General features: G+C 45.5%; 1 protein-coding gene across 17 annotated transcripts in view; it reads left to right on the top strand.

Annotated features, from left to right (window-relative positions):
- Ncam1 (neural cell adhesion molecule 1) overlaps nt 1-21,015 on the top strand; it is a 302,606-nt gene that overhangs the window by 262,139 nt on the left and 19,452 nt on the right. For 9 of the 17 annotated variants that reach the window (XM_052759949.1, XM_052759954.1, XM_052759948.1 and 6 more), the window contains 3 exons: nt 79-175; nt 503-673; nt 2,120-2,251. In XM_052759949.1, coding sequence (XP_052615909.1) covers nt 79-175; nt 503-673; nt 2,120-2,251 — 400 coding nt within the window. Of the gene's footprint in view, nt 1-78; nt 176-502; nt 674-2,119; nt 2,252-3,362; nt 3,378-21,015 lie in introns of all 17 variants that reach the window. The other 8 variants (XM_052759947.1, XM_052759951.1, XM_052759946.1 and 5 more) reach the window with 1 other exon arrangement.

Here is a 21,015-nt window from a genome sequence, read left to right as displayed (position 1 = left end):
CTTACTGTATCTAATAAATAAATACAAATGTGGTCATCCATGAGACATTTGTAACCCCTGGGGTCCTTCCTTCTGTAGGTAACCCCTGACTCCGAGAATGACTTTGGAAACTACAATTGTACGGCAGTGAACCGCATTGGGCAGGAGTCCTTGGAATTCATCCTTGTTCAAGCAGGTGAGTGCCTTCATCGTAACTTCCACACCATCCTTGACCTAGCTGGCCCGTATCATACACTTTAAGGACACCAGTGAAGGGGCAGAAGACAGATCCAGGCTCTGAAAAGCCAGATGGTCAAGAAGCAGTAAGCCACTCAACATGTGAGACTCTAACTACAGGATGGGTTGAGGAGAATCTGAAGTCAGCTAGGAAAGTGGTATCTCCAAAATCAGAGATTCTTAGTCTTAGAAAGGATCCCCAAGAGGGATCAGAAGCATGGGACGTATTTCCAAGTGTAGTCTTGGGCCACACACGTGACCTGGGTGTCCATATGTGTTCTCACAGACACACCGTCTTCTCCATCCATCGACCGGGTAGAACCCTACTCCAGCACAGCACAGGTGCAGTTTGACGAGCCAGAGGCCACAGGTGGAGTGCCCATCCTCAAATACAAGGCTGAGTGGAAGTCACTGGGGGAAGAAGCGTGGCATTTCAAGTGGTACGATGCCAAAGAAGGTGAGTCTGGTACACACCCTTGAATTCACCTGACCTTTGCTGACCGTGTAGGTAAGGGATGTGCAGGATGTCACTGTTTGCCATTCCATCCAGTTTCCTCCAGAATTAGGAACTCTCCAGCTAGAGTTAGATTAGGGCGATGTTTCCATAGAGTTGTTGACCTTCTGTCCCTTGCTGCTTCTGACCTCATGACCTCACCAGGACAGGCAGAACCAGTCAGATGCTTCCTGGACAGAAGATGTAATTAGCTGCTGAGCTTAATGGGAAAAGTAAGTGCAGAGCACCCCTGCTCTGTTCTCGGCTCCTTCCCTGATGACACCTGGCCAGCCCTGCCTGGTGTCTGTACCCAGGGACTGTCATGTACTGATGACAGTACCCAGGCCAGCAAGATGACAGATCTACCCTGAATCAATCCTGTTTTATCTTCCAAGTTAAATCAATCCAGTGATGTCTTTCAAGATTAAATCTGATCTCTGTCTCTGTCTCTGTCTTTCTTTAATTCTCTCCCTCCCTCTCTCTCTCTCTCTCTCTCTCTCTCTCTCTCTCTCTCTCTCTCTCTCTCTCGGGTGGAGTCAGCATCAAGTATTCTTCCAAGATCATTCTCCACCTTTATTTTTTTTTTTGACCCTAAAACTTAAATTCAGTTAGGCCAGCTGACCAGTGAGCTTCAGTGACCTGTTGTCTATCTGTCTCTAGCCCCCCCAGTGCTGGGGCTACAGCATGTACCTCCCTCCCCAACTTTTACATGACTTCTGGGATTTGAACTCAGGCCTTCAGGCCTTCATGTATGGACAACACACACTTCACACTAAGACATCTCCCCAGCCCCCTCTCTTAAAATATCGCTTCTACTTATATTTTAATTACGGTAAAATCCACATGAATTTTGCATTGAGTCATTTTTAAGTATAGAAGTGAGTAGCATTGAGTCACAACCATCACTTCTGTCCATTTTCAGAACATTTCCACGTTCTAATTCCTTTCTCCACCTCCTTCTGGCCCCTGGTAACCACCATTCTACTGTCTTTCTCTAGCTGATTACCCTAGGGACCTCATGGGAGTACCTCATATGCCATTTGTCCCTTTGTGTCCACTTATTTATTAACAAAATGTTCTCACGGTTCCTCCACATTGTAGCACGTGTCAACATTTCATCTGTAAGACGGGGTAGATACCCCATTGTTGGTCCTCCCTGCATTTCATTGACCCGTTCAACTGTGATGATAAGTCATCAAGGCTGCTTGTGACTTTGGACTCTTGGTAATACTGCAGGTGTGAGCATGAGTCCACAGGGATCTGTTTGTCTCCTGCTTTCAATTTTTTCTACATGTTTGCCAAACAATGGTTGTGTTTAATTCTGTGGAGACCTACCATCCTGTTTTCCACAGCACTGTTTTCCCTGTACACAGCCATTCTCTTTTAATCTGCCCCATATTCTCACCACAGCCAACATGGAAGGCATTGTCACCATCATGGGCCTGAAGCCTGAGACAAGGTACGCAGTACGACTGGCGGCCCTCAACGGCAAGGGGCTGGGCGAGATCAGTGCAGCCGCGGAGTTCAAGACACAGCCAGTCCGTAAGTACAGCCGACTTCTCTGTCTCTTCTCCACAATCACCCTCTCTCTTCCTTCTCTTCAGGGATAGACAGGGACCCTGAGTTGTCCCCATCATAGCTCAGAAGATAGCTTTTATCCTTTGGGTCCCCATATTTATAGTGGCCCACTTAGCTGGTTCTCAGGGATGGCTAATCTGCACTCCTTTCATCCCCCAAATGGGTGGAAGACACTGTTCTCATGGGTGGCCTAGTTTATTAGGATAGCAGCCAGGGGCCACCACTGGTCAACTACGATGAAGAGTTGAGGGAAACAAACAGGGCATATGGAGGGAGTTGAGAGAGTTGCTTTTGGAGCCAGGCCACCGAAGCCCCTAAGCACTCTGGAGCTTGAAGGAAGATAATAGAGACAGTGACTACTCATGTCATTTGAACTGGGACTTTTCATGCACTAACAATAGAGAGGGAAAACATAGAAGAGTCTCCTCTATGAAGAGGAAGATAGCCCTGCCATCCCAAAGGGGCCCTGGACTGACCTGATTCTTCCTTTCCAAGATGACTCCTCAGACCATCTGTGCCTCAAGGACTCTTTCAGGCAAGCGGCTTTCCCCAGGTTCCACTCAGGGCTGCCTCTAGCTTCTCTCTGCCATTCCCTCCATCCCTAAACCACGCTTGCCCAGCTTAGCCTTCGCTTCCCACAGCAACCAAGCTCTGGACAAGCCTGGCCATATTCCTCTGCCGTCCACATTGCTGCTCCCCCCCCCCCACACACCCCAGGATCCTGGGTCCCTCCAGCTCAAGAAGATGCTGTAGAAGTGGTCTCCTGGGTGACCATGGAGCTCCAGACTCCCTGAATCTCTGATTTAATCCACACATGAGAACCCTTTGCCTCTCTTTCTGAGAAGCCTGGGAGCCTACAGACAGACCCCCTTCACCTCTCCCCAGCGATAGCAGGGCCGCTCTCCTCCTCCTCCTGCAGCGAGTGTTTCTTCCTGTTTAAAGTAATTTGATAATTTGAGTTTCAGCTCCATGTGCTCTGTGGATTCTGTTCATTTCTTTTACATCTTATTTTTTTTCCCCCGGGTCTGTCTCTTGGCTTTTCTTTTCGTCTGTGTTCCATCCATGGGAAATGCAGATAGCCCTCCTCCACGTAAGTGCCTCTTCATACCTCATTACCTGTTTCCATAGTGTTAACATCTAGTCCTAGTTCATAATTTAGTTCTGGCCCCTTTTTTTTGTCCCCTAGAGGCTGAAGTAGATGATGTCGTCTGAGCCCTAACCACACTGACCTTAGTTTAGCTGTGCCTTTGTTAACGTATATAGGTTACTCCAAGAGGCTAACACTACTGTTCTAGAGCATGCAACTTCCATGTGTTTTGAAATTGTGCTTATGTATTAATTCTTGTGTGTAGTCATTACTTGGTGGAAAAGATCAGCTTTGCCGAACCGAGCATGGTAGAAATCTGCAGATGGTCTCTGAGTAATGAGCTAATAGCAGCTCCTCGCTTTTAGCCCTGGGACCCGAGGTGTGACACCTGACTCATGAGGACACTGTTCCAAAGTGCCAAAAATAATCTTCCTGTTTGCTTTTAGGAAGTAAAGGAGCGGAGCCCGCATGCTTCCTGGCTTATCTGTTAGTTGGTAGAGGAGGAGGAGCAGAGCCTACTGTGGGAATCCCTTGTTGAGTTGGCATACAGATAGATGTTAGTATACACTGTATCCTACAGGCAGCTCCCTGTAGTCGGGGTGGGGAGGGGACTAAGCCCTAGGTTCTTGTCAGCTCTCTTTATTTGCACTGGATTACTTACGGTGTACATTTCCATGTTGGGAACAGACTGGCCAGTTAACTTAGTAACTACCCAGTATAGTGTGGAGAGAGGGAGAGATTTCCCCATGGAAGTGACACCCTGATGATGCAAACTGGCAATATAGGACACTGAGAACAAGGGAAACAAAAGAATTGGCCTGACCCCCTCAGCCTGCTGAGACACCCACCTCCCAATGTCACTTTGCCAAGGCTGGGCGCTCTCTTCCTACGCTGAGTTCCTAGAGAACAGAGAGAGGACGTACCTGACAGACGTGGAAGGAAAGATGTTCAGGAAGCTGTATGCAATTCGTAGAAAGCTGCTAGGTCCTGAAAGGCACCCCAGGAAACTTATATTTATAAAATGTATTCCGAAATATTGCATCAACAGCAAAAACCAAGTAGCTGAGTGTGGATGTCAGGCCATCAGCCAAGTTGGTGTCTGGATGCGTCAGCTAGGGAAGGCATGAGAATCAGGGTCTGTGGGAGTGAGGGGTGCAGGTAGGGGGAGCAGTCAGGTAGGACTGACAGCTATGCCCCAGGGGAACTCTGAAGAGAAAGCTCTTCCTTCTGGATCCTTCCAGCAATCCTTAGCTGCTTCCTCCAGGCCCTTTTCTACTGAAAGTGATCAGTGAGTGAGGACCAGCTCCACTAGGTTAGAGAGAGGGAGGCCTGGATGAGTCTTGCTGTTGACTGTTCCCCCCCGCCCCCCGTGACTACAACTGACTCAGAGGACCTGGTCTTGGCCCTTGAGGTCACAGTAGTTCCCTCTCATTGCCAGCTTGGCCCTTATGAAGATAGGATTGTTGGGGGGTTGAGTTTGCTTCTTAATACAGCAGAAGGTATGTTTCAAGTCAAGTTAAAAATTATGTGTTTAATTAAATTTTTTAATTTTAGTTTTAGTTGTTAATTTCTTAATTTCTAAGGGAAGGAAGCCCCCAGACTTGGTATTTTGTTGTCGGTAGTGTGAAAGTGGGTGATTAATGGAGACCCTGAGAGTCCTCTAGAGAAGGCTGTGGCACAGCAGCCATTAGCACAAAAGTCAGCTTTCTCAATCATATAATAAAGGTATGGTTTAAAGAATCAATAAGCACCAGGCCTTAATAAGCATAATCCTGACCTCAGCTTTTTGGGAGGCTTAGGCAAGAGGACCATAAGTTCAAGGCCAGCCTGGGCTCCAGACTGAGTCCCAGGCTACCCTGGGTAACTTAGCGAGTCCCTGTCACAAGACAAAATGGAAAGAGAAAGGACTGGTGACCTATCTCAGCAGTGGAACATGTGTCTAGCCTGTGCAAGACCAGAGATTCAACCCTGCATACAGGCAGGAATGGATGAAGGGAAGAAACAAGAAAGAAGGGAAGGAGGCAGGGTTGAGAAGAAAGGGTTAAAAGGCAACCTTGTTCTTGACCAGCACAAGTGAAGTGCAGTCGTAGAAGCGTGTGAGACTATCAGCATGGTGGTCTGGTAAACATGGGAACTGCACACTTTCTGAAGAAACCTCAGCGGGGCCTTTCCTTGCAACCTCGTAAGCCTCCCCAAGTCACTGAAGTGCAGGTCTGGCCCAGGAGTATCCGGGCCAGTGTTAGCGGCCAGACCCCTCAGTTGGGAGGTGTTAGTTGAGACCAGCGTTTGGTCTTAACTAACCGTTGAAGTTCACTGAGGTGTTTCAGTAATAGAGTTGCTCTCTTGGCTCCTTAGGAAACCTCTGCACAGTCAGGGGCATAGGTTTATCAGAGGCAGGGATGAGCAGGCAAAACAAGCAAAAGCCACATGCGTGTAGAGGACTGAGGCCTCCCAGCTGCTAGCTGAAGCATGATTTAGCTGTTTGAGGGTCCTCTGTGTACAGTGCATGGAGGTGATAAGGGAGCTGTGATGCTAAACAAACTAAGCTCTAACCGGGGGAATGTTCTGTTGCATGTGTTTTCGACTCTGGCCCCTTGGCCATTAAGCTTGTGATCTGCGTTCCTCGGGAGGGGCTGCTGCCCTGCCAGAACTGTTGGCCTGAATCTTTTTGCTCCGTCACTGAACTTTTTCCTCTGTCACGTGTAGAATCTCGTGGCCTGGATAGTACTTTGGATTTTGCATTTGTGCCAAGAAACGAAATACAGTATTTCGAGATGTAGAAGTTGCACATTTTAAAAGAGATGTCTTGAGATTTTTACCTTGATATGTTGTCCCCTCTGTGACACATGCGAGGACATCTAAATGCATTACAATTCGTGTGATTAAGATGCATAAGATATCAGGCCTTTCCCAAATATTATGAACAGTTACACAAACATCTTAACACACACACACACACACACACACACACACACACACACACACACACACACACACAGTGTGAGAGAGACTTTCACCTTAATTAACTGAGCCATCTATTCATGAAAGTTTAGTAACCAAACTGCTATGACTTCAGGGACATTGACTCTGGGCTTCATCAGACACCTGGAAGGTCCTGGAAAACCAAGCCCTGAGCATTGATTCAGAACTGCCCATACGCTGGTGCTTTTCCATTTTACCACAGAGCTCTCCAAGGAGACTGTGTTTGTTATTGCTGAAGGACAACTTCTGGTTATTTGTCCATCAAACACCAAAGATCCATTCAGTGTCCCAGTGTGGCAGATGGACAGTCTCCACCCATCCTCCATCCTCCATGGTGAAGGGTAGTTAGGGTTGTATGTGAGGACGCTGCATCTTTAACATTCCCTTTCTCTGGGGGAGCAGGAATGACACTGAATGTTATTTGTCTTACTCTTCGCCAGCAGTGTAAACAATCATGTTCTCTAGGGAGGATTTTTGGAAAGCAGCCATGTTTCCAGAGGCTTCTATATGAAAACTGGCTGTATCCAGCCACTGAAGATGGCCAATTCTGTCTCACTCAGTTACTGAAGTTAAAGAGTGAGATGTATAGGTTTTGCTATGTGTATCAGGTATCAGGTGGGGAAGGTGCTTAGTCAGTAAAGTACTTGTTGTACAAGAGTAAGGCCCTGAATTTGATCCCCAGCACTGACTTAAAAAAGCCAGGTACAGCATCGTGTGCCCGCCATCCCAGGGGAATGTAGAGACAACAGGATTTCTGGGACTCGCTGCCTAGCCAGTCAGCTTAGCGGAATCAGTGAGCTCTAAGTTCAGTAAGAGACCCCATCCTAAAAAAAATAAGGTGGCTGAGGGCAGAAAAGATAGCTCACTGGCTGTGAGCATGCACTACCCTTGCAGGGGACAGGGTTAAGTTCCCAGTGTCCATGTCAGACAGCTCACAAGCACCCCTAACTCCAGCTGTAGAGGATCTGATGCTCTCTTTTGGTCTCCTCAGTCACCTACACTCATGTGCACACACATATACATCTACAAACAGACATACACATATACATTTAATTAAAAATAAAATATTTTTTTAAAATAAAGTGGAAAGCAATTGAGGAAGACACTCAACAACCTCTGGCCTCGATATGCACACACATGGGTGTGGATAAGCATACATTAACACAAACATGTACATACACACAAAAGATATGTAGTACACATAGATACATGCCTATATATATACACCTATCTAGACTGTGACATGAAAAGCCAGTCTTTCCTTACTCAAGTTCCCATTAAGCTGAGGCTCAAGTGCCTGCCCCCTCCTGTCCCTCAGAGCTTATGGGCACAGGTAATCCTGCCCAAGTGGCTGTTTGTGTTCAGCCAAGGTTGGAGGCCTCTTCAGCTGCTCCTGGCCAATTCCTTACCTGCATGACAGATTGAACAGGGTCTTGGGTCATGGTCTGTACTTAAAATAGAGACCTGCATGCTTTCCAATAATGTGTCAGCCACCTGTTCCGTGCACAGTTTTTCTCTTTCCAACTTTACTTCGCATCTGCTCCTCATACCAGCACCCCAGGATCCCTAGTCCTGGTTTTTGTTTGCTTGGTCTTTTTTGTTTTTTGTTTTTGTTTTTGTTTTTTCGGTTCAGCATCTGTATGCCTCCAGTGATCTATTTTTCCTTTTGGTTCACCATCATTTTTCTTTCTCCAGTGGCTCCTGCTAACGCTTCCACCCTTGTTCCATTGTCTTCACAAGCTAGTGAGTATTGCTTTCTTCACCCATGTCCCTTCAGGTGGCTTCACACCCACCAGGCTCATCTGCCTGAGGTTATCTGCTTCCCTGGGCGATGATGCAGCACTCTGGTTTAATCAGGTTTTAAAAGAAGCCAAGGGAAAGAGAACTAGGCCCAGGGCCTCTCAGGGCAGACCAGACAAGAACTTTGCTCTTCATGGGAGGCCCTGCAGACAGCTGCCCTGGGACTGCTTTGGTGGCCATATACTTGTGATGCTATTCCCAGCAGGCCAGACCAAAGCCGATATTTGGAAAAGCCAAAGGAATTTACCAAGAAAAAAAAAATCTGCCCTGCCTGCAGGATCATATAAAATGCTTTGAGGTGTTGTGTTTTTCCCCTTTATTTTAGTTGGACTCAAACATTGAAATTAGATAGTGAGGCCTGTAGCTTTCTCTGTATCTGTGAGTGCATAGACTTCTCATAAATATTTGTGGGAAAATTAACAGTGCCTGCTCACAGTTGGGCCTGGCAATAGGTATCTGCACAAATTACTTAACCCTTTGCAAGTGAGGCTTGCTGATCTCTGTTCTAAAATCAAATGACGAGTCCCCTACCCACCCTAAAGAAAACAATAACAATTACAGTGTTTATCAAGCTCTGCCTTGCTCCCCCTTGATGGGCATTACTGAGCCAGCAGGCTCTGAACTGGGCCTTTGTTGGAGAGGGTGAGCAGGTCTCTCACTTCCCTTACTGCTCTACACTTTAGTTCCTTGAATTCCAAGGAGTGGAGAAGGCTCCAGCCCCTCTACTCTTTGGAAAGTTGAACTTGGCTTTCTAGCAAGGGGGTGGTGGTGGGGGTGAGATAGTAGGTGACCAAGTGACTGGTGTAATGCCAGCATCAGCTCAGAGCAGCACACAGCGGCATGCCCTTCCTGGCTGGCTTTATTCTCCCTAATACTGCAGACATCCCCAAACTGAAAGCTCTCTTCCCATCATTTCTAATAAGAAGCATTCTCACCATCTCATTCCAAGCTATGCACTGTAACCAAAGGAGTCCAGACTTGGGAACCAGACTGCACTGGTTCAAATCTTTGCTCTCATCCTTCTACCTGTAACTTCATGACCACAGGTGAATCCATTGGCATCGCCAAATCTCAGATCTCTTATTTCTAAAACGAAGGATAGATTCCCCTTTACTGTATGGCTATTTGTGGAAGAAAAAATATGATTAAATAAAAATACACAAGATAATGTGTCCAGCATTTAGTAACTGGATTTATTAGAAAGAATAATTGAAGGTTCCAGCATTTCTTGCTGCATGAGTCCTTTGTCAACAAAATCTCTGATAATCACTCTAAAATATTTACATTAATATTGACAAATCAGGGAGACAGGATGAGTCCCACTGTCTCTGATGCATACATATATATATACACATGCACATACATGTATGATTATATATATACATATATACATACATATATATATATACACACACACACACTTATATGCGCAGTTTGTACTCATGGGTATGTAAGTTTTGTCTCCCTTCTTGCCTTCACTTTTTTGTGCTCTTTCTGTCCTTCATGTTTCCATAGCAACCTGGCCTCTTCCTGTCCTTCCAACTACAGACCTGTCTAGTGAGTACAGAGCCTGGCTGCTCTGGGCAGCACCTCTGACTGGATGTTTGTAGTAGCACAGACTACAGTTGTGAGTGCATGGAGGCTCCCATCCTTGGATGCTTTCCTAAGCATGCTGTCTGTTTGGCCAAGAAAGCAAATGAAGCCTCCACTGAAGGAATGAGGGGTGATTATTTGTAGGAGAGTCTACATTTGAGGAGACCTTTCCAAAGTGACACTCTGGTTAAAAACAGAAAGGGATTAGGAAAACCTGAGTGGGGGTGGGGGTGGGGGGACAACAAAGAATGGCAGCTCCTTCCCGAGATTTTACTGTCCCTGCCTCTGAAATGTGTGTGCATGTACACACACACACACACACACACACACACACACACACACACACACACACAAACGACAATAACAATAAGGCTGAGAAGAAACCGGAGGAGGAAGGGCTGCTTAGAGAAAGGTAGAAGGAGCTGTGCCCCTGCCAACATGGCGGCTGCCCTTGTCCCACTGCAGAGGACATACTAGAAGGAGCCACAGCCCCTTCCTTCTCTCCTTACCACTTGGTGCTAGAAAAATAATAGAACAAAGCCATCCCACCACCTGCTAGGTGAAACTCCTGACAGTAGAATCCAGGGGCCAGCTGTATCCCCTCTACCAGCCTGAAAACCTGCTGAGTCAGCGCTGAGAGCTTCCAGTCTGGCCTTCATAGTGTGAAGCCCCTTGCCTAGGCAACAAGATTGTACATAAAACTACAGGTCGTTCAGCACTGGACCGTGGGCAGGGCTTTCAGCCTTTACCGCCTTTCTGGATGTATGGAGAGCTTGTCCTGCCTCCTTCCAAGCAGCAGTCAGAGAAAGCAGATGACAGACCCGCAGAGCTCCACACCCCGACGAAGGCTTTTGATACATAATTAAAGAGGAGAGAAAAGAGATTCCTGGTTCAGTGTGCTGCACGGAGTGGTTCTTTTTTTCCCCTGCAGAACGCAGCAACGGTCTGCTTTCTTGGTGTTCCTCTGTGTGTGTGTGCTGCGGTGAATTTTAATTCCTGATGCCTTTGAGGTTTGCTTCTGTGAGCAGGGCAGAACAGGGACAGTGAGCCAGGCTCGTTCGCATGCTTTCACGCTGGTGATGGGTTTGAGGACTTTGCTGTTTGTTTGTGGTATTTTTGCATTTGGACAAGGAATGCAGCTAACAATACCCTTTCTTCTACAGTGTCTCCCTGTGTCCTTTTTCAGCCTGGTGCTGTACGTGTCCCAGGCAATAGGAGAAAGCTGCTTGACCCATTTGCACAACCCTGTCCAATTTGAGACACCTCTTTGTATCTTGGTGTTGTCTGTCAATGAAACACAGTCTTGGCTCCAGACTTCTCCTGAAAGAGAAATGAAGCATTTCTCTCTTGATGTTTCATTTTTAAACATCAGGCATTTCTACCCACAGATAAGATGCTTAGTCATGAAATCTGATAGCAGGAATTTGGAGACTGTTTTATTTTAAACTACTTGACTACTGACCCAAATCATAAGTCCCAGTGGATAGTGAGATAAAGGAGAGGCCATCATGACAGGCAGGAGCATGTATTGGTGTGAATGCATTCTTCCCCATCGAGACAAGATGGAGAGTATGTGAGCCGCAATGGAAGGGGAACAGAGTAGCCAGGACCATGCAAAACTTCATCAGTCAGATAACACGGGTGAAAATAAATAGTATCTCCTAGGTGTGTATGTGTGTGTGGTATGTCTCTGTGTGTGTGTGTGTGATCTGTTTGTAATCATAGGTAAAATTTTCATAAATAAAAGCAAGAGGAACTGCTCATCACACATAATCCCAGTCAGGTACCCTTGGCAAGAACCTGTGTCATGATAGGCAGTAAAATCATGCACTCTGTTAGCTCACAGTGTGGCAAAGGGATATAGCACTTAGCTAAAATATTTCCTTCTCATTATTTTGAGTCAGCGGCATACTTTCAGAAAGATAGCTTTACCTCCCATCTTTGCCCTTCTCTCTTAACCTCAGTTATCAATAGCTAGAACTTGCCCCCAGGCCTGTGAAAGTTATGATAGGGAACCTAAGAAGTTAGAGTCGGTTTTTTAATCCCAAACTGCAATGTGGAGTAAACCTCACTGCCAAAGGAATGTAGGTGAACTCAAACAGGAAAACCCTGGTTTACACTGGAATTCTCAAACCCTTGTCTTATCCATGCAGTCTTGGCAAATCTGAAGGCGTCATGGAATCCATACATAGTCAAGTGTATGTTTAATGTCCCACTCTCTGCCTGTTGAACCAGGGGCTGGTGTCTGCTATTTGGTATCCATGCAGCCATTGTATCAGTTACCAGGGGGTACCTAGTCCTTTACCTGTACTGACCTTTTCCTTTTATGTGTGCCTTGACTCTGAGGAGTCCCTTGGGGTGTTAGGAACATCATGGGCAGGCCATAAAGAAGTGGAATTAGACCCTTCAAGCTCTCCCTCTCTGACCTGTGACTACCCAGCCTCCTTCAGTCATGTCCCTCTCCTGTTTGGCCAGCACAAACGTGAAATTATTCTCGTTAATTAAACATGCTCTACTATTGTTTCAGGACTCTTCCTTGATGACCTACGGCCGTATCACTGCCATTGCTTCCTCAAGGATGCTCAGACAATCCTGGAATCTGCAAATAAATAACATGCTCCTTTTTTTTTTTCTTTTTTTCTTTTTCTTTAACAGTCTCTGAGATTGACCTAGATTGACATCTGGGCCTTGACAGAAATACCCCCTCATTTTTAAAGTGCTCATGTTCCTTGGTGTGGTATTAATACGCAATGTTGCAACTGTATCTAATGCTTATTGGTGTTGTTAACTAAATGCTCTCTATGGTTTGTTATCTCCTCCTTCCGGGCAGTACAGTTGCCCTCCCAGTGTTTCCTATATAAGCTGCTAATTTAATTTGATTTCTCCTTTTATTTAGTCTGTGATTTTGTTGTTGATTTTTTTCTCCCTGCCCATTGTTTACATCAGTTTTTAATTTTTTTTGTATTTTCCATGTGACCTCCTCCACTTTCCTTTCAACCAATCATGTGCGTGCGTATCATGTGACTTTGTCATGTGGCTTGCATGGTGCTGATGATGTCGTCCACGCTGGTGAACAGAAGGTAAAACTCTTTGTTCTGATTAGAGGAATACACCTGGAAACACAGCCTGGCACGCAGTTCCTCTTGTCTCAGATCTACTCAGCAGAGCCATTTGAAAGATCTGCTCCTCTTCTCGGTTCACGTCTAGCATTCGACAGGCCTTGCAACTTTGACATGGCCATCTGAAAACATGACAACCTTTAGTTTAATATTTTCCCTCAAGAAATCTGGTCACACCAACTGCCCTCTCAGTAAAGCCACATTAGCCACCGCACAGTTTGGAAACTTGAATTTTCAACAGACTTCACAAATGTTATTGCCCAGAAACATGCCTTGAAAATTCGCCTCATTGCTTAACCTGATATCCAGTAGCTCCATAAACCTCAATTGCTCCAAAATGAGCTGCAACCCCCCTGGGAATGTTTTTGAAACCTTCCAATGCTCCAGAAAGACAGATAGAGCCTGCAAAGGTTGCACTCCAGTAAAACCGGAGAGTGCTTCACAAAATTTGCATAAATGGAGGACTTTCTGAAAGGAGAATTTGGATTGATGGCTGAGGTGTCACTTTTCAAGAGTGGCCCTCCCCCAGGCAGGAGGCACAAATCAAGCAAAAGTCACTTGGCAATTAACGATGACTTGAAGTCTCCGTGTAATCAAGAGGCACATGATTGACCCTTACAGAAAAGGAAATAAAATTATAGCCTGATGAAGTGCATAACGGTGACGAAATAATTAGTTAATATTGTGCCTGTCACAACCTTGTTAAAACATTTCTCGATCACCATCAAGAGAGAAGGGGACTTCTGCTTTCGGCTCTTCCCCCACTAAAATCAGACCTATTCAGAGCCTCCCCTGGGAGTCACAGGCATTCTGTTCTCTCCTAACTGTAAAGTTTTACTTCACATCACACCCTAAAGACACATACAGGCTGCAGTGATTACGTAGCCAGACTAACACCAATAACCACTCTGTGTGCCTGCGCATGCAAGGGGCTCCCCTCCATTTGACCTCACTTCTGACCTCACTTCTCTGAGAACTGATTGGGCGACATCCACACAGTCCAGATCTCAGTAGCTCGTCTTGCATGGTCTTTGTTCCTGGTCTGGTCCCTGAGTCACACTCCCTGTGTGTGTTACCCTATGTCTCTCCCCTTCCTTTGCCCTCCATTTACCATCGCTGAGGACTTCCCCTTTGTAGGTGTGGAGCATCACCCTAAATCCAGTCCCATTTACAATCAAACTCCCAACAAAGAGTTATCTGATGTTTTACGTGGTGGGCAACAAAGTGGGAACGTCCCTAAAGCAAAAGAACCTTGCAAGCCACAGTAATAATGGAGCTAAGTTAAAAAGGTGCAGGGGGGCTCTCTTCAGGACCTGTAATCAAGACCGAAAATACGGCGGTAAATGTTTCCTGAAGCTGTCCCGAAAGCCCACCTCAGTGCTGATCTAAGCTGTCAATTTAAAGATATCGTCAGAGTGAGCCTTGGAGGACTCCAGGCTGCAGTTGCCTTGCACATCACTCCAGGTTCCCATCCTTTTCAGACCCTCGGCTCTCATCTGAAAGGGAGAAGCAGAAAGCTTGCTGTTCAGGTGAACTCCCAGCAGCAGGGGGAACCTTTAACTGAAAGGGAAAAAGGGGTGGAGAGGTTAGAGCAAGTAAAATTTACGGGGCGGAAAAATGAAGCTCGGTTAAGGACAGTCCCGCCTCCTTTCCCTGGTCATTAGTAAGGACTTAAGTGACCTGGGCCTGAGTTCAAATGATTCACATAAGCTTGTAGCTTCTCTCTTGTTAGTGGATTGCACATATGGCAGCCAATGAAATCAGGTGTTCCCTGTCCTACCCCAGTCCATCTCTTTCTAGCCACAATTGACCAGGATATGTTTAACACGTGCTGGGTGCTCCACCCACCTTAGGTTCAGTTGGGGGATATTTACTCTACCCTGAAACAGTGAGTGAAAGCAAAGGGAGGTTAAGCCGGGGACTGAACCCCATTCCCCATCACCAAATGGCTTTGATGGAGAAGACAGGTAAGCGTAAGCACCCGCCCCCAGGACAGGAGAAGCGAGTTTGTTGGAGGTGGGGCTGAACTCCGCCCTTCGCAAACGTTCATTTCGAAAACGCCCCTGTGTACCAGGAGGACTTGAAATGCTGCCACAGGCACGTGATTTTATAGGTGATTATCCGAGGATTCTGTAAATGGGACTCCCCATTTCCCACCATCAGCATGAGTGTGGCAAGCCCCCTGTACTCTCTCTCTGTCACTGTGTTGCATGTCTGAGCACGGCTCCCTTCACACCCATTCATAATGATCTTTTTTTTTTTTTCTTTAGCTACTGACCCTGACTTGTATTAGGCAATGCTGGTTCTGACGAACTAAATTCTTTAACCCCCCCCCCCCCACTCTTCCTTCTTAGATTGAAAACATCACTAACTACCCCTTCCACACCCTCCTTGATTTTTTTTTACAGCTGTGTGTTTGGAGCCCCGCTCTCTGACAGGTCGACACAGGCTTTCCACCAGCCTTTCTGCTCTAATTGCCTTTGTTCCGAAGGATCTCCCACACTGGCGGCTCCCAGGGTAGAGAGGTAGCAGGAAAGGTCCTCAGAGGGAGACAGTGGTGTATTATTTTGCCTGAAACCTGTGGGTAGGGACCGGCTTTGGAAACTGGCGGATCCCCTAAGGTTATCAACGTGAGGGCAGAAACATCCCAGTATCCCAGTTCTTCTTAATACCCAAAGAAATGTCCATGAATTAGTGAAGAAGTGTACCGCCCCCTTGTGGCATGGAGGCAGGAGCGGAGTTCACTTGGTCATAGTTATTTCTGTCCTAATTTCCTGAGCCTGGAGGAGCCCCATAACCACAAGCCAAACCTTCATGGTCATTTTTTTTTTTTAAGGACAATGAAACAAAGATAATTGGTCAATTAATCTGTTGGTGCTTTCATGCTACCCACAAGAAGGGAGTCGGTATTTCTGTGGTTCAGTCTGTCAGAGTTCATTTATTGCTATCTAATTTGCATTTTGTACTGTCTTCCGAGGCCCTTCCACCCCAACACACGTTCATAATTCCTAAGAGAAATGGGGCCCAACTGGACTCTGTACCAGGTGTCTCAGTGAGCTCAGCCCCAGGAAACTCAGCATTCTTTCTTTGTAAAGAGCTAAGGAGTCGGGGCTGGAGAGATGGCACAGCGGTGAAATGGACTGACTGCTCTTGCAAAGGGCCGGGGTTCCACTGGGTTCCATTCTCAGCACCCACATGGCAGCTTACAGCCATCTGTAATTCCAGTCCTAGAGGATCGGATGCCTTCTTCTGGCCTCCTTAGACACCAGGCACTCATATGTTGCACAGACATATATGTGTGGGTGAAACACCCATACACATTTTAAATAAATAAAGCCCAAGGGGCCAGCAGCCACATCCCTACCCATTCATTCCATATTTCAGTATCCCCTGAAGCCAGGGACCAGGGTGGCAAAGTCGGGTCACCTTCGATCAAAGAAAAGGAATACTTGTCTTCAGAGGCCTTGTTTGGGGTGAACAATGCTGAAGACAAAATGGCACCTTTATCTTTAACATCACAGAGCTAAGCTTTGAAAGTGTGGGAAATCCAGAGATGTGTCTGGGAGAGTTATAAGGACAGAGAACGGACACAGACTACATCACATTAGAGTCACACGTGTGACATCTTTAGCAAAGAACTCCATTTCAGGAAGGAGAATTAGTGGCCTAATAACTCTAAATCCCGATTCCCCAAGGCAATTTGCTAATCCCCAAAGGACCTGTCAATATTGTTCCTTGATGGAACCATAATGTGTCGGAGCTGGAGACATGAAATAGGCTTCCCATCTGAATAGGGAAATCATCCATTTTGGAACTTTATAAAGATGCATATAATTAAAAAAAAGGTATACACAAGGTTAAAATGGTTGGTAAGAAATAACTAAACAAAGAAGACGGGAACTGGGATAAGAAAAATGAGCAGTGTTTTAATTCACAACAGTGCTATTTGATAGTAAACATACTAGACTTCAACCTCTAGATCCATTACCAGTTAATCATGAGTGTAGCTGAGATCACAGACCTCCGTGCAGATCTGTATGAAAGAGAAGATAGAGTGAATGAGGGCTGGAGAGTTGACTCAGCAGTTAAGAGTATTGCTTTTCCAGGGGACCCAAGTTGGTTCCAGCACCCACATTGGGTGGCTGCAGAGGATCTGACAACCAACCCCCTTCTGATCCCTTTGGGCACCTACACTTCTGTACCCAAGCCCACACACAGATGCATACATACATGCATAATTAAAAATAAGCATTTAAAATGGGTGAGCAAAGAACAGAGACAGAGGCTTGGGGCGGGGCGAGGGTGGCCTCTGCGGACCCTTGGTCTTTCATGCTAAGCATCCTGTTGCCATTGTGTTTCCTGGAGTGGACCAGAGAATCTTGTTCTCCTTTCACAGTTCACAGACGCTTCCCCAAGTCCTGGGCTTGCTGTGATTTTTGTTGTAAAGTCATGCATCCAGGAGTTCTTCTCCACCTCCAGGCCCCTGATGATAAATGCAAAGGCATGAAGCAGACTCAGATTTAAGGGCTCAAACGCCCAGTAATTCCAAAGGAAGAACCTGTAATCTCCATGGCCAGAAATATACATTTCAATTATGGTTTCCGGGAGGGCTCTCATAGGGCCTGCCCACGATATATCCGACACTACTTGGCCTTTTTCAAACTATTTTTTCCTTGCATGTATGATTTGTATTCTGCTGGACAATATCAGAACTGTCCAGAATTTCATATTTGTTATCGTCAAGGTTTATTTTTAAAGTAGTGCTGTGTTCAGCTTTAGCATAAAATATGTAAGGGAAAAAATTTGAGTCCTAGATGAAGCTGCACTCAAAGGTATAATTAACCCCAGGGGTCTTCTTAAAGCAAGCTGCCTGTTGCTGATGAACGGCAAACCAACATTTACAAATAATTACAATATTGGTTTTTCTGAAATTGCCCATAATGATTTCAGTCACAGCAGCAGCCACCCCAGAACCTTGGGACCCCCTCCCCCAAATCATTTCCTCTGCTAATGTGTTCAATTAAGCAGGGAGCCTCTTTAACACTGAGGCCCCCAGGTCTCTGCAATACTCCCTTCCTCCAAGTCTGGTTTTGTGCAGAAAGGTTTGTCAGCCCCATTCCTAATCTGTAAGGAAAAATAGACAGCAAGCATTTGAAGATTTGTAAGATAATTGATTTAACAACTGCCCTTCCCCAATCTGAATGTACTTACAAAAACTTGTAGGGCCACCAAGTTGGTCCAAAGCTCTGCATTAGCTGAAAATGGTTCTCCTTCAGGCGTACTGTATAGGAAAGGTTATAGTACTGCCCAAGGACCCCACTATCTTTTTAATGATCATAACTATATTATTTTTCATTTTGCTAGAAAATCATGTCTCATTCACCCTTGAGATATCATTGCCTGATAGACAACTTCTAGAACTCAATACAACACATATTTGTATGAGTAATCATAGGCAAAGCTTTCTAAATGATAACCTAAATACTATATGATATAAAATGTTCTGCACTCGAGAGAAAATAAATATGTATCAGAGTAACCTCATCAGATAGAATGATAGCTAATTCTACTGTTTTGAGTAGGATAAATGTTAGAGCTGCAGTACAGTTTTTAGGAGTTGTTTTAAGATCCCAATTAAATATATATATATATATATATATATATATATATATATATATATTTTTTTTTTTTTTTTCCTGAAACAAATGGAGAGATAAGAAACTGCCTTCAACAGGCCTGCTGGGTTCTTCAGGGACTCCTGGGAAAGATGCCTGTTCATTTACATGCCTTTAAAGGGATTTGGAAGTCTCTCTTCAAAGACAAGATTATATTTAAAGAAAACTTTACCAAATAGTAAAGCAAGAAGTTGACAACTGTGTGTCTTCAAGATATTGAGTTGTTATCTTAAGGTGTGTCTCCTGAAGAAAGTTGGCTGAAGTCCATTTCTTGTGTCTTCCATCCCCATGGTGTTGTGAGGGATAACCAAGGCAAAGTTGGAAACAAACTAAGGCAGATGACGCTTTATACCTCCTACCGAGCAGAGTTCATAGGAGGTGTTCCAACCCTTGATTCTGCCTTAAATATCCACAGTGCTCTCTTCTGAGAGGAAGTAGTGAGCGAGGGTGTAACAAAGCAGCTGGATGGACTCCCCTCCACCTCACTCCAAGGAGGCTTCAGGCAACCACCTGCCTGGTGAATCCCCTCCTTTCTCAGCAGGGAGACACCCAACCCAGTCCATGTTTCGATCCTCAGTGCAGAAAAGCTATAATACCATTTCCATTCAGTCCTGGCCACCAACCGTTATCACAGTTAGCCTAGGACTGAGGGTTTTCCTGGGATAGTGCTAAACTTCAATGCTAAAACCTGTAATGTTTGAGGGTCCCTGGGGTGAGATGGTCACCTTAATTCTGTCAGAGAATAGAATTTGTTGAGTTCTCTCATGACTCCTCCAGCACTGCTGTGTTCAGCATTGTGGAATCTTCCAAGAGGCCCTACCTTATTCTACAGTAGACTCTGAGTCCCACTGGACATTTATGATGGTGTAGACACTTATTGCCTAAATGATAGAAAAGCTCAAAGAAATTTGGAAAGTCTACATAGACTGACATGTCCAAACCAGGTCTAAATGCTTTTCTCTAAATAGCTGGGGACAGTGGCTACATTCTAGCTTTATAAAAAAAAAAAAAAAAAAAAGGACAACTATTTCTCTAAAACCTATTTGTCTCTGTATTTTTATTTTTTGTGTTTCTTAAATTCCCAGTTGTAGGGAACAGATACTAAGACTCAGTTTTCCTAAATATCCTTCAGACATCACTAGGAGCGCCCCCCCCCCCTTTGCAGTATGTGCCCATCCTCATTTCTTCCCAGTTCTCGAAGCCTACCCATACACACACCTCACCAAGAAGTCCTGTTACTGCAGGAGTCTGCCTTTCTAACCAGCTCCAGATGATGTGCATGCTGTGTCCTAGGGGATGCCTGGTAGGGCTCTGGGTGGCTTGTTCTCTCTGCTCCCACCTTTGAATCCAAGGGAGGAGGCTCCCAACAGCTGAACAAGGAGACCAGGCTAAACTCCAAAACTGTGCCAGCCGCCTTCCATTCATGGCCAGGGGTGCAGTGTGAGGTCATTAGCTTCTCTCCCTAGTGACAAGTCCCTCCCTGGCTCTCCTGTCACATCCCCATTTTTCTCAGTAACCTGCTTAAGTAACCTGGACTACAACCTTCCCCATGAGATCAAGAAATAGATCAGTCTGGTCCTCTCTGGAAGTCCTGGTTCCTGGCAAGCAAGGAGTTTTAATTTCAACCCTGGGTTACACGTTTCCTCATCTGCTCCTTTAGTGTATGCTGGCAGTTTCTCGGACAGTAAATCAGCATCATGCTACAGAGCCATCCTGGCGCTCTCTGGCTTATCACACACAGGGTCATCTTCCTTGGCCCACTTAGATCAAAATGCTGTCATCCAAGTGAGCATAAACTGCAGATAGAGAGAAGCAAGCAACTTTGTTTTTCTTATTGTACAATGCTAAAGCCATCTCCCCCCCCTTCTCTCACAAAGAAAAAAACCTGCAATGATTGTTGCTTTAATACATTAAAGAGCCAAAGATTATCACTCACTCAACTGAGCCGTAAATGTAGTTACAGGAAACTTGCCTATGGCAATTCGTGTTTTATTTAGCCACAATTGGAAACGTATTTTTAAGTGGTCCTAAGCAATAAAATTTAATTCATGAAAAGCTAGTTGCAAGAACACAGCATCATTCACTCCCATCAGCGACCAAGCCCTTGGGACTCTAGGGTGAGTTATGATGTACCAAGGGATAAAAAACACAGGGCTATTCGAAAAGTAATTCTATGTTTTTAAATTTTCTATTCAGACCTGCTTACATTTGCCCATATTTCAGGCACTCTGTCAAGGTATGTCAGGTTCATAGAAATCCAACTTGCAGAGTTGTGGGAGGAAATGTGAGTTCCAGTGAGAAAGACAGGAAAGCTGTGCTCATAGGGAGTGTTTTCCAGAACATTCCCACAAAGCACCTTCAACTAAGACTAAATAAGGCAGCCAACTGGGGTTCAGAGTTCTAAATCCACTGCTTTTTAACCATTTGAATTTCTGAAAAAGCAAGAAAAGTACTCAGCCCCACCGCATCACT

This window comes from Peromyscus californicus, unplaced genomic scaffold, assembly GCF_007827085.1.
Source record: "Peromyscus californicus insignis strain IS unplaced genomic scaffold, ASM782708v3 Scaffold_11__1_contigs__length_118956290, whole genome shotgun sequence".
NCBI lineage: Eukaryota > Metazoa > Chordata > Mammalia > Rodentia > Cricetidae > Peromyscus > Peromyscus californicus.
This window is presented reverse-complemented; position numbering and strand designations above follow the sequence as displayed.